Source organism: Haliaeetus leucocephalus, unplaced genomic scaffold (genome assembly GCF_000737465.1).
Source record: "Haliaeetus leucocephalus isolate CR32 unplaced genomic scaffold, Haliaeetus_leucocephalus-4.0 Scaffold162, whole genome shotgun sequence".
Classification (NCBI taxonomy): Eukaryota; Metazoa; Chordata; class Aves; order Accipitriformes; family Accipitridae; genus Haliaeetus; species Haliaeetus leucocephalus.
The window spans coordinates 5,360,709-5,374,259 of NW_010972598.1; the positions used below are offsets into that span (position 1 = coordinate 5,360,709).

A 13,551-nucleotide genomic window follows, 5' to 3' on the forward strand; every position below is an offset into this window, starting at 1 on the left:
CGGGCGCTGCTGGCGCTGAGCGCCCTGTCCGACGCGGTGTTGCCGCGGGGCCCGCCGGGGTCGGGGCCGGACGCGCGGCTGTGCCCGCGGTTCTGGCGGCTGGTGCAGGAGGGTCTGACGGAGCGGGACGGGCTGTGTCGGAAGCGGGCCCGCTACCTGCTGAAGAGAGCCCTGGACCTCAGCGGCGGGCAGCGGGCCGAGCTGCGCTGCCCCGCGGACGGCCGAGACGGTACGGCGGGGAGGGGGGGGGTCTCCACCCGGGCTCTGAACGGCGGGGGAGAAAAGCGGTTTTCTTCTCTTTTGTTGTTGTTAGAGTCGAGCCTGTTTTGGTGGTCTGCTGAGAAGAACGAGAAACTTACGCAGTTCTGGGAAACTTACATTCTGATCATGGAAACTCTGGAAGGAAACCAGGTAGGAGCGCCGTAGGAATCTGCGCCCGCCGTGGTTTGTAGGCGATGCCTTGCTTCTGGCACGTGGGCCGCAAATGCTGTTACGGGGTAAAAGGTTTCCACCTTTGGTGGCGGAGGGTATCCAAGTAAGCGTTAACAGGAGTGTGTTTATTTCGGATTTTAAAGACTCGAAACCTAGCACGGGTAGCTGATTTGGAATAAATTCAGAACTCTGTCTTTGAAATCGTTCTGGTTAAAGCAGGGGGTTGAACTAAGAAGGAAGAACCTGGGTTGCAGCTTATGGCAAGGCCACAGGTACCCTGTTTCTTAGTGAGTATCAGGCTACAGCAACTTCACACCCTGTTTTCAGTAGAGGGGACTACATCTGTATGGTAAAGCACCTGTGGCCTTGGATGAAAATTACCGACTTTGACTCGCTGTCCAGTGTACTTGGCAGAAAGATTCCTCTTGACTCCAGGCTTCCGTAATGGTGTGGTATTGTGATGTTAACTGTTAGCTGTGACTACCTCTTTATTTCGTTTGGACATAATTGTCTTCCAACTGAGAGGAAAAGTATTTACCAAAATGTTTAATTTCAGAGATTTGTGCTGGTTTTATTATATTTTTGATGAATAGAGTGGTTGGTTATTACAAAGTATTTTTCTTGTGATACAGCAGCGTGGAAGTAACAGTTTTTCTTCAGTGCTAAACTACGATTTGAGTGTTGCATACCAAGTGCCGGCATCAGATGCACAGATGTTGCAGGTTTATTTAAATGCAGTTGCATTGTCAATTATTATATTAATGCTATTGATAGTAAATTCTAGCCCATGATTAAGTGCTGGTCCCTAGGTTTGAGATATAAACTAACTACTTACATCTGATTTGCATTTCAGATCCATGTCATAAAGCCAGTACTACCAAAACTAAACAGTTTATATGAGCATGCTATATCAGGGGAAAAAGGTAAGACGTAACTTTTTCTGAAACATCTCCTAAATATTATGCAATTAAGTCACCCCATCACCACCCCACCCACCCACCCCCATTTTAGTAGCAGCTTTTTGTTATGTTTTGTTTCTCAAATTAGCTGTTTTCTGGATGGCTATTCCAGTTTTTGTGGGTCTGCTGTATGCATAGGTTGCTTGGCAAACATGCACAGGCAGTGCCGCTCTGCTCTGAGAAGAAGAAATCCTAGCATATGCTTATTGCTTACTGTGTTATCTTGAAATATTTTTTTCTGTCAGCAAACCCAACTAAATGGTGCTTTTCCACTACGTTTTGCTTTACTTCAGCTAAGGTGAAAATAAAATAAAGCCAGAGATTCTTGGAGTGGGGTCATATAAGCCAAGTCACCTGCACAACTCTGTAAAAGGGAGAATAAAACCCAACTCATTGGAAGTGGGGGGAGAAGAAATAAAATGAGTGCTGAGACAGCATGTTGAAGGATGTAATGTCATAAACTGCAGGGCAAAATGAAGCACATCTAATTAGATAGTGCAAGATGTTAAGAGATTTGTAAAGGGGGAAGACAATGTGAAAGTGTTGCAGGTGAATACAATGTTAGTATGAGGACAGTTGCAGGAAGAAGGATGTGGTTTTTCCACTTGTTGGTCATTTTAATTTGTAACTACTAAAATTTAGAGGGTAATATTTGAAAGCCATGTTAGGGGTTTTTTTTGTATTTGAGATTTAGCAGGGTATTTTTATAATTCTAATATGTACAGTCATCTTTTTGAAATATCCTGTGAATTGACTATGATGTTGTCCAGAATGTCAGTATGTTGTGTATTAATATGTTAATGTGTCACTTGTCAGTTCTGTGTCAGTTTAGAAGAATTTGCTTTTGTAACAGGTTGTTGGTTGTTTCACCCATCATGGCACATGTGCATTTATAAACGAATGTTTGGGAGCGAGAATAAAACATTGACAAAGGAAGGCATTCTTCATTTTCTGGAGCTTTATGAAACAAAGCATCTTCCAAATTCACTTGGTTTTTCGGAGGTAAGGATGTTACTGTTACTTGCCAGAACAAACAGATGTTCTAATTTGTAATATATCTTAACACTAATTGCCTCAGTAGTGCTGGAATTAGGCACGTTCTGTAAAAATACCCTCTTACTTAGCTGTGCAAGTGATAGCAACATTTGTAAGTGGCATCAAATATATAATTACTTGAAAAATGGCCAGGCTAGAGGGAATGTGTTTTTGAGTGCAGTCATTCATTCCCATACTTCAAACTGTCGTGGCTTAACCCCAGCTGGCGACTAAGCACCATGCAGCCGCTCACTCACTCCCCCCCACCCAGTGGGATACGGGAGAGAATTGGGGGAAAAAAAAAAAAGTAAAATTCATGGATTGGGATAAGAACAGTTTAATAGAACAGAGAAGAAGAAAATGGTAATAATAACAATAATAAAATGGCAATGATAATAATAAAAGGCTTGGAATATACAAAACAAGTGATGCACAGTGCAGTTCCTCACCACTCGCTGACCGATGCCCGGTTAGTTCCCGAGCAGTGATCCTTCCCAGCCCCACTCCCCCCAGTTTATATACTGGATGTGACATCACATGGTATGGAATATCCCTTTGGCCAGTTTGGGTCAGCTGTCCTGGCTGTGTCCCCTCCCAACTTCTTGTGCCCCTCCAGCCTTCTTGCTGGCTGGGTATGAGGAGCTGAAAAATCCTTGACTTAGTGTAAACTACTTGGCAACAACTGAAAACATTGGTGTGTTATCAACATTGTTCTTATACTGATCCCAGGACATAACACTATAGCAGCTACTAGAAAGAAAATCAACTCATATCCCAGACAAAACCAGGGCACAAACTAATGCTTTCTAGTTAAAGTTGGCTCCCAGTTTATTGAGATTAGTTACCAGAGGTGAAATTCTCTGGGGTGATTGATGCTTCAGATTTTCAGAGCCCCCTGAACCTCTCCAAAATTATTATTTAATTGATTGAACAGTGTCTTGGATAAACCTGGTCAAAAGACTTCAAGTCTGTGCATATTGTCTCCTACTCAAGGATGGATTTTGAAGATCCATTGCTAGGTAAACCTGTGAGGAGGTGAATGTCTCTGTAGTATAATCAGTATATTACTGTATCCCATTAAAAACTACACTTTAAAACATTCCATATGTGGGAAGAAATATTGTAAGTTTAAAGTTCTTAATTTTTTTTTTTGTTAGATTCATATGTAGGTTGACTCGCCAACCAGCCTACGCTGTAGTAAGGAATGATCTATATGACGCTATTATTTCTTCTCTCCTTCGTAGAAGGAGCGTTGCCCTCAGAGGTTAACGTTTCTGATTTATACAAATAAAGCCAGCTTCTTGATGACCAACTTGAAATCCAGTCAAACTTAAAACATACCCTAAATCTTTCTACTTCTGTTGGCCCAAGTCTTTCTTTTATTTCATGTTTCAATATCTTTTCTCCATCTGTTTCCCGAAAGGATTTCTTACTTGCCTGCACCTTTCACAATGCTGTGAAAATGTGAAATGTAACTAGTGAAAAAATTGCTTCGCTTGTTTATTGTCCTTTTCCCTCTTCTTTTTAGTTTGCTCCTCATTTTGCTCCTACTATTTACTACTAGTAAGAGTATTCTCTAATTTCTGACTCTATTCTTTTAAAGTCTGGTGAAATAAGTCTAATTAGCCTCTATGTAATAGTGCCTTGCAAGTGTACATTTAGCCATTGTTATTGTTTCCTTTTATCAGTTTGTTATTGGACCATTAATGGATGCCCTCTCAGAAAGTTCCCTCTATAGCAGGTAAGCCTTTTATTTATTTTTTAAAATGTATTGATTATGTATACGTATACTTATAATACTGGTTTGAGTATGTGGGTAAAATCTTAGATAAAGGAAAACATATTAATAAACAAATGGTGCTGCTAAACTCACTGAGAGGTAGTGAGTTTTTCAGGAAAGTTGGGTGGCTGTGAGCAAGATGAAGCAGGTTCAGTTTTATCCTAGTAACAGCAGCATAGGGATGCCTCAAGGTCCTATTTTACATCTTGTGTTAAAATACTGATTTGGAAATATGATAAATGAACAACTTAGCGAAGTATTTTTTTACCTCCTCATTTTCTTGCCACACAGAAAGAAGGGGCTGCTCTGATTGTTGCCAATTCGTAACTGATTGAAGTGGGTTTTTGACAGTGCCTGGTTATCTTTTGGGAAATTAATACTTTTTTGCAGGAGACTATTTGCAGTCAACAGATGACAGTAGCCTCCCTTGGTGTAGATACGTAAAGGACACACAAAAGTTTGAGGAGTTGTAAGTTGCTATACATTCAGTGTACTGATGGCATTCAGTCCTTTGCGATACTTGCATGGAGAGTACTGAGAACAGGGAATAAAGTGCTGAATGCGCTTCATACGCTCGGCATTATGCCAGATGCAGTGGCTTGGGTGATTCAGCTAGCAATCTGAAACTCAGTTCAGAATGATGTTGGAGGAGCGTTGACTGGCTGACCTTGCTAGGCAGCTAGGAAAGTTGATACTGTCTCTTGATGTTCTTTTTTCAGTGGGGGGCAGCACAGACTGTGATTGTTGCTTATTAAACTGGTGAGCAGTTTGGATTGGGTGATTCTGGGTAAAGTGTAGTCAAAATAGGTTGTTTCAGCTAAAACATGTCAGGACAAATGTGACGTCTTTGGGCTCTGGCAGCAGTTAGCATTTCTCATCTCAATTAGCTGGCTGCGATATGCTTTCCGTGGGCATACATGGACAGGAAGTCTGAAGCAAGTGCTGCGTGTTTCAGTGTGTGTGTTAGAGCTGTGTTGGATCAATGCTTCATAATTTTCTCTCTTAGCTTCTGTATTTCTAGTGACATGTGTTGGCACGTGTAGAGGAGGCTCATGTGTGAGTATACCAAGAATATACAAAGTTGTTAGGTTAACGTCAAGCTGTGTGAGAGAAAACTGTAAAATCTCTTGACTGTCTGATGCTAATCCTTGATAGCCAGGATCCTGAGACTTCTGGTTGTCTCTCTTGGTCTTGTGGAGTGTTTCTTGCATCTCTACTTTTAAAAGCTTCTGTGCTGGTCAGTGGTTTTGTTTATCCTGAGTTTATAACCTGTTCTAGGGAGAAATCCTTGCTCTCTAGCACACTTGTGTAGGTGATTTTTCTTCACTGTTCTCCAGATCAGACTGGTTGCATCCCCACTGCATACCACTGATCTTGTCCCATGGGCCTTGGCAGCCTGCTCCCAGAGGCCTGTGTCATTCTGTGGATGCGGGCACAGGGTTGAACTGACAGTGCTGTTTCTTACTGTGGGCTCGATGTAAGATGCTCTCACCCCTGAGTAACTTGAATTGAGGCTGCGCTTGAATGCCGGAGTATGCTGCCACCATGTCCTTGTAGGTGGCCAGGTAGAGTCATGCTGTTGTGACTGTCCATGTCTTCTGTGTTTTTGCTGGGTGCTGTTGGAATACTGGGGTAAGTGGAGGATGCAAGCTGATGCACTCCATCTCTGTGGCCTGTTGGAGCAGTCTGCAGTGAATTAACCACTGAATTGCACTTTGTTTTAGTTTAGGGCAATCCTACTTGTAGCTGTTAATGTATCCATTGTGTATTTGATGTTTTAAAACCCAACAGGACACCAGGTCAGTTAATGGGAGCCTGTCCTCCTTTGGGAATGAGGCTACAGAAGTTTTTGGCTACTTATATCATGCTTCTTCCAGAGGAAGAAAAAGGTATGTTTCAATTCCACCATTACCTTTTTTTAAATACAGAAACCAAATAAAAACTATGGACCCCTTTTCTGTATCTCATGTAAAAATTTGCCACTATTTTTCTACGTTACTTCCGAGAAAAAAAGAGTGGTTCTACTTGTGGCAGTGGAGTTTCCAGAGAAGAGAGGGTTCTTCAGAGGCTTTGAGGGATGCTGCAGTATTAAGCTACAAAATTGTTTTAGGGGCAAACTGAAGCAGACTTATTTTTTTTATTAAGAAAATAAACTCCTAAGTTCTGAAGGTGAACAGTATTTGCAGATTCTTTTTTTCTTTATTTGTCAGCATAGATAAGACTGCTGAGCAAAATCTTTAGAACTATTCTTTTTGTTTATTTGTTTTGAGGAGTCTTGGTGTGGTTTTTTTGGTTCGGGTTTGTTTTTGGTTTGTTTTTTTTTTTAACCTATCTGCCTGACTACTTTAGTCACAACCTGTGTAATTAGGCATTCAAAAGAGCTGGTCCAAGTGCTGAAGCAGAAGCTGAATTAAGGATTCTTTTACTGTGAGCTTGGATGGAGGAAGATTTCTGAGCTTGTTCCAAATTTTGGTGTTAGTGCAGGCTGAAAAGAAGGGGCAACCTTTCACAGACCAGAATTTAATATCTGGTCTAATTGGATTAAATAAGAGTAGAACCAGCTCCGTTCAGTATCCTGTATCTACAGGTACATATTCTGGTAGGAAACACCTTGCATGTTTGTAATGCCATATATGTCCTATTTCTCTGCCCTGTCCCAAGGCAGATACATTTTTATCACAACATGGAGGGTCTGTGATTAGCAACCCTGAGACTTGGTGACCTGTTTCTAGAAACTGTAGCTGTGGTCGCTTGTTGGGGCTTGCTTTGGCAATGCCAGCATCCATTAAACTAGTTGAGTTGCCGTGTACTTTGGTCTGCCATCATGGACTGACTAGCAGCTTAAAAAAGGCATTGTCTAGTACTCAAAACAGTCAGAGTTAAAATTACATTACTGAATATGGTGAATAATGCAGATCACCAAAGCCAAAATTAGGTTTATTTCTGGTTGTCTCCTTGTCATGCTACCTCACTGACAGACTTCTTTTGGAATGCACTTTTTTCATTGAAATAATCAGGAAATTATTCTGTTGTCTTTCATTTAACTTCAGTAATGATCATAACTCTCCTGCTGGGGTCTGTGTCATTTAAATGCATTGGACAACAAGAAATCACTTTGGATTGTTTGTTTTGTTTACTATTATCTTAAGGTAGTTTCCTGTTAAAATTTATTCGGAAGATGACAAGTAGGCATTGGTGCGCTGTTCCCATTTTGTTTCTTTCTATGGCTCTGGCATATATCCCAGCGTGTAAAGTACTGGGCACTGAAGGACTTCATGCTTTAAGGTAAAATGTACAATGCATTGTGTTCTTACAGACTTATAAAGAAATGTGCTGAACATCTGGAGAGCCAGGATTTAATTCATGGTGGTTACATCTGGGAGGATGTGGTAGTTGTGCATGGGAATGGAAGGTTCTGTCTCCTTTATGTCCTAATTAACAGAGGAAAGCAATTTAAGAACCAATGTATTTATATCTCTGTGTGACTTAAAAACCGACTATTTTGCATCTCAGACCTTTGTCATTGCTTCTTTTTTGGCATTGTTTTTCCCTGGTCTTCCATACTTCCTCACTGATATATCAAACAACTTCTTTTCTTCTAATTACATTAAAACCTTGTTTAATGGCAGTTGAGGCTGTATCAGGGGACAGCCCATAAAATTGAAAACTGAAAGACATATAAATAAAAGGCTAGATAAAAGTTCTTGGCATGCGTATTGTCCTTAATCACACTGATGCTTCCTAAGTTTCTGCTTTCACTTCATAGAGCCACTAAAAATTATTCCAGTTTAATATGCAGTCGTTATTCCAGTTTAATAAAATTTGAGCTTTGAAGGAAAATCTTTACTGGAGGTTGAAGGAATATTGGATAAAAGTAGTTTACCAAAAAAAGGCAAAAAAAAAAAAAGTCAGACATACCTCTGCTGATAAAAGATGACTGAAGGTTTCTTTCAGTTTTGTGCTAGAGTGAGAATTTGATGGCAAACATTTTATTTCTGTATTTCTTCCAGATAGATATGTAAATATTAAATTATCCGTTTGAACTGATGTGATCATGGGGATTGTTCCTTTAGTTTTGGTTTTGTTTTGGCCCCTCTTCCCACGCTTTTTGTTTTGTCAGGTATATGCTTATTCAAGTTTTAATATCATTTTTTGAAAGTACCTGTAGCAGTGGTCTTGGTTCTGGATTGTTTGCTGTCTGATCAGGCAATGATGGTGTTATACTTACTAGAATATGTTTGTTAAATACAATCTCATATATTGAAAATGATTTTCATGTATTTGCTAATTATTAATGTTTAAACTTCCTAAGTGTGTGTTTTCTTCAGTGCATATATTTCCTCTTTCCAGAGATGTCCTCCAGTGTACTATGATTACACATCAGATTTTGTTGCGTGGAGCTGCTCAGTGCTATCTTCTTCAAACAGCTATGCGTTTGACAGATGTGGTGAGTTTGGTTTTGTTTTTTTTTTTTCTTCCTGGTGTAATAGAAATACACTAAGCACTTTTACAGGGTAAACAGTGGTCAAAAAATTGCTAAGTACAACAGGGAACAAGCGATTTTGCTGGATTTGCCATTTCTTTTAGTGACTACTTAAAAATTATGCTATGTGTAAGTATGGGTATGCTTCTGTTAACTTTGGTTTTCGTAAGATGTATTTTTTTCATGACCTTTTATTAGTTGATGTTTTCTTGTAGGGTTTTCATGCAGTAGCTATGGAATAGTATTATATTAGTATATCCACTGTATAAACTCAGGTTTTAACAGACAGAAACTAAATGGACCTTCCTGAAACACCAAAGAGAATAAAAGTATTCATGATACCAGAATGATAAAACTACCGTTAATGTTGAAATAGCAAGACCTTAATTATTCAGTAGTTAAAGTATTCATGTTTTGGTTGTCTTATGACATGCTTGCTTTCTAGATGAGCAGACAATCTTCTGTGTTGTGTGTTATGGCCATAAACTTGTCTGAGCAGAATTTCCTTTTGGAAATACAGAAATAGTACTTACCAGTGTCTCTTACTTATGTGCATTCATTTAAAAGGTGTCACCTGTGAGTAGCACTATTCTTCCAGTCATTCCTTAACTTTCAGATAGATTTTAATACTTGGGAAGATTAAATTGTGTTCCTTGGTAAAGTTAAGTTGGTCCTAACGAGGCAAAAATGAGTCTGTGTCATGGAAAGGAAAAAGTCAGTTTCTTTTTCTGAAACTTTTGCCAGATGACAGCAAACTTCTTGAGTTGTTATATAGATGTTATCTGTTGTATATTACGTTGGCAACTATTGTATCTTGATTAATTTCTTCAGGAGAAAGTGTCCCTCCCAGAAGTTTCAAGCTTTCTTTTGTCCCTTAGACCAGAGGAATCCCTAAGGAGAGATACTATGTTATGGATGGAGGTGAGAACTGAAGCTGGTTTTATGTTCATCAGACATTTTTTAATACCTATACAAATGCATGTTTTATTATTGCTAATTTAATATTTAAATAGTTAGCTACTTTTGCATTGGTACATTCTGCAATTTCTGGATGTGGAGTCCTGAGGGATTTATGTTTCACTTGAAAGCTGTGATTTTTTTTTATTATTAATTTTTTTAATGCTATGGAGGTGTTAGTGTTAACCCTAAACAAATTAAGCAGATTCATAGTGGAAGAATTCTAAGGTGGTTGAAGGTAAGGTAAGGTGGGTGAAGAGAAAAATAGGACTTTTTCTTTCTTCAGCAGAAATCCTCAGTTCTGCAGAAAAAGCAGCTCTTTCTCGAGGCTGAGGTTTCTTTGAACTCCTTTAGAGCTCATATGCCCCAGTTCATTGCGTTTCCTAGAGTTCATCTCGATATTGCAGCTGTTGGGTGTAACCATATTGAAATGCAAATCAGAATCAGGTCTTACTTGGACTTTTGGTCCCTGAATACTGGTCCTTTAAGAGACTTCTATGTGTTCATCAGAGTCCTAGTCTTCTGCATCCTTTGCCATGATGGTAGGAACTAAAATTGCTATTGGTAACCCTGTACTGGTATCTGTAATCTATCCCATCAGGGATCCACGCTCACTCCTCTACCTGGTTGGTAACTTCATGGAGAGAGTGCAAAGCAGGGCACCTTATGGAATCCACAGAGCCACGACTTGGGCTTTTGTCTCTTCTTTTATTAAGGATACCAGGTGGATGTAACATCCTCAGCTGGAGCTGCTCTTGCTCATCGGATTCTACAGGCAGTTAATTTCTGTATATTATATATATTCTCTTAATGGCTACTTCCCCCTAATCTCCCCTCAACTATCTGTTGTAAAATTTCATTTGATGGAAAAGAATGCTATTTTGTAAGTTTATTCTATCTTTAGAGGGGTAGTCTGCTAGTATGGTGCATGTTTTCCCTTTCTTTTAGTTTTGAAATTACTGTCCGAGATAATGTGGATCCTGAGACTCTGAATGGGCCAGTATACAGGCCAAAAAAATTGTGTAAGAGCTGCCTCTGATTTGCATGTTGCTTGGAGGAACCCAGCACTGACAGAAATAACAGGGTAATCTCAAAGGGAAAAATGTGCCTACCATGTACAGTGAGATCATAAATTTTAAATTTCCACAGGATATATGTTTTATGTCTTTGCAAGATGCAAAATGCTGTGAAAAAAAAATTCAAAGAAGAAATAATTTTGTATATAGGATATACTGGAGCCAGCTGAATACGTAGCCATAACTTTTGGTTAGTTGTAGAGCAATATAATGATAAAATTATTTTTTGCATGGTGTCTTCTTGTAAGTATACTACACATTTCATCTTATTCCACTGATTTTTGGCATAAAAATTAAAAAAAAAACCACCCCAAACCAAAGTGGGTCTTGCTAGATAACACTTGACTGTGGGAAGCTCTTTTGCGATAAGGAAATTTTTACCAGTCTTGCTTATTTTTAAGAGCTATGTTTTTTGTTATATTGGTGCCAATGATCTTTTTGTGGGTGCTCTGAATTACTCTCTGGAAGAACCTTTTTCTGTGTTAGTTAGAAGGGAATAGTCTGCTAAACCTCAAGGTAGCTCCAGTGAACACCTTCACAGTGTGGATTTGTTGATGTAACAGCTCGTGTTTAACAGTGCTTTAGTGTGCTGCTGTTATGTTGGTAATGTCAGTACACAGCTGACATGTATTTAAGTAGTAACATACTGGTTTTAATTTAGCTTTGCAGTTGGTTGCAAGTGAATGACAGATGCTTCAGAAAGTCTACAACCTCTGATTTTGAACATCTGGAGACAACATCATTATGTCAATATGTACGCAGTCTTGTGGGAGAGTACCTTAAGACACCAGCATCTGAAAGTAAGTTAAATGTTTATTAATAAAAAAAGATTTTGAAGATAATTCAAACAAAAAACTACAACTGTCCTTTGGATTTTAGAAGAGTTGTTTGTTTCTTTATATTGTACCTATTCCAATTCTATCCAATTTGTGGTATTCATGATTCTTAAGTTTGAACTTTATTTTCTGATTCTGGTTTTCCTTCATAAAATACAGTCCTGCAGTATTAATTGAAAGTTAAGCCTTAATACTCAATTTTAATGCTGCACTGATGCTTGTCCATTTAGTCCTTGGGCTATATTATCTGTAATTCCATGGCAAACATCTGTGTTTCACATCTAAAAAGTGATGTTTGTAATTTCCTGGTTTGATATGAATCTTAGCTTATAAGCAGCTCTACAGAGGAAAAAAAAATCAACCATGTCCAGCTGCTTGAACTGGACCTCCTAAGTGTGTTTTGCTTTCTAAATTCCCAGAGCCAAAAACATAGCTGTCAAAAACCCCTAAAACCAGCTGATGTACTACTATTTAAGAAACAATTTTATAAGTATGATGATGTAGTCCTGCATAAAAGATCGATGAAAAGAGAAACTTCAGTTAGGTTTTTTTCTAATATCCTTTCAACAGAATAGTTTTAGTTAATGTTCAGCTGGTCAAAATGACAGCTGATGTTTCTGATGAAGCACAGTGGAATTATGTTCTTGGTTAACTTCATTTGAATATACTAATGTATTTTTAAGAGCAATAGAAAAGTCTTTTGGGAGTTACCACATAATATATAACACATTGCCTAAAATTGATTTCAGCATAGAGACCAATGGGATCAGCCTCTTAGAGGCGTAGAGGAAAAGCAATTCTGTTTGAGTTTAGTTTGTCTGTATAAAAGAATGAAAAAAAATTAGTAGTAATATTCTTGTTAGCATTAATTGTTGTTATACCACTTTTCAAATACTATGGAAACCTTAAAATATCTTTAAGCAGGAGAAAACTGCTTAATGCCTGACTGGTTTGAAGCTAAGCTTGTCGCAACAATGATTCTGTTGGCTGCAGACGTGGAACAGATGAGGAATAAACACAGGTAAGTATGAAATATCTTATTTTATATTTCTCTCTTTTTCAACCCCCTCACTCCTGAAGGATCTGGTAGAAGCCTGATCAAGTCAGGAAGCTGTCCATTTTTCTCTGTAGACTTTTGGTCAGCCTGATCATTCCTTAGACCTTGTCCAACTGTTGCTGCAAATATACTGGGTAACATTTCTGAAGATACTTAAGTGACTTGGAAATGTGTGTCCTATTTATTTCCATAAGTGACTTCAGCGCTTAAGGCAGATACTCAGAAGAAGACTTTCTTTTTAATTTTTGTTTTTGTGTAGTGGAAAAAGCAACATAGAATGGATTGAACTAGAGACTTTCTTGAACCCTCTTCTGGATGTCTTGATGAAACTTGGCAGTAATGCTTACATACCAACACTGAAAACAGATAAAAGCCTACAGCTTCTCTTGAAGTTATTGCAGACCTGTTCGTTAAAATGTTCCAATACGCAAGATGGTTAGTGATATCTTCAGTATACTGTGTCTTATATTAATTATAGTCTAACTAAAACTAAGGTACTACTGTTTTAAGGCTATATTGTCAAATTAATACTAGCCTAGAAGTGGTAAACATAAAAGTTGTCAATCTGGCATATCTGTTATGAAATTGAGCTGTGGGTCCAGTCCTACAGGAGCTCTTCTGAGGTGTCCCGAGGACTGGGAATTGAGAATGTAGAAGCCTTCTGAGAAAGTAATTGTTATCCATTAGGATTAGATTAGCAGGCAGTTAAAATTTGGAGACTGTGACTATATTGCAAATATTTATAGGCCTATTCTTTGCCAATGTATGGATTCCATAAATCATTTAGACATTTCAGAAAGGAGTTAGTACAGAAACCCTGCCCAGTTGCCACAGGTTCAGCCAGAGCCTTCCTGAGTGCGTAAAGTGATCCTGCTGGACATACTGTTTTCTGAGTTGACTGCTAGGTAATTTTGTCTCAACTAACGCTGTTTAGAC

General features: G+C 38.8%; 1 protein-coding gene across 1 annotated transcript in view; it reads left to right on the forward strand.

The window, feature by feature from the left end:
- The first annotated feature begins 152 nt into the window (after positions 1 to 152).
- The window catches only part of TARBP1 (TAR (HIV-1) RNA binding protein 1), a 38,821-nt gene continuing 25,422 nt past the window's right edge, over positions 153 to 13,551 (forward strand). Inside the window, exons 1-12 of the mRNA XM_010562647.1 lie at positions 153 to 229; positions 314 to 411; positions 1,286 to 1,355; positions 2,245 to 2,393; positions 4,115 to 4,167; positions 5,998 to 6,095; positions 7,356 to 7,491; positions 8,557 to 8,653; positions 9,521 to 9,610; positions 11,384 to 11,522; positions 12,483 to 12,579; positions 12,875 to 13,050. Coding sequence (XP_010560949.1) covers positions 388 to 411; positions 1,286 to 1,355; positions 2,245 to 2,393; positions 4,115 to 4,167; positions 5,998 to 6,095; positions 7,356 to 7,491; positions 8,557 to 8,653; positions 9,521 to 9,610; positions 11,384 to 11,522; positions 12,483 to 12,579; positions 12,875 to 13,050 — 1,129 coding nt within the window. The 5' untranslated portion in view covers positions 153 to 229; positions 314 to 387. The remainder of the gene's footprint in view (positions 230 to 313; positions 412 to 1,285; positions 1,356 to 2,244; positions 2,394 to 4,114; positions 4,168 to 5,997; positions 6,096 to 7,355; positions 7,492 to 8,556; positions 8,654 to 9,520; positions 9,611 to 11,383; positions 11,523 to 12,482; positions 12,580 to 12,874; positions 13,051 to 13,551) is intronic.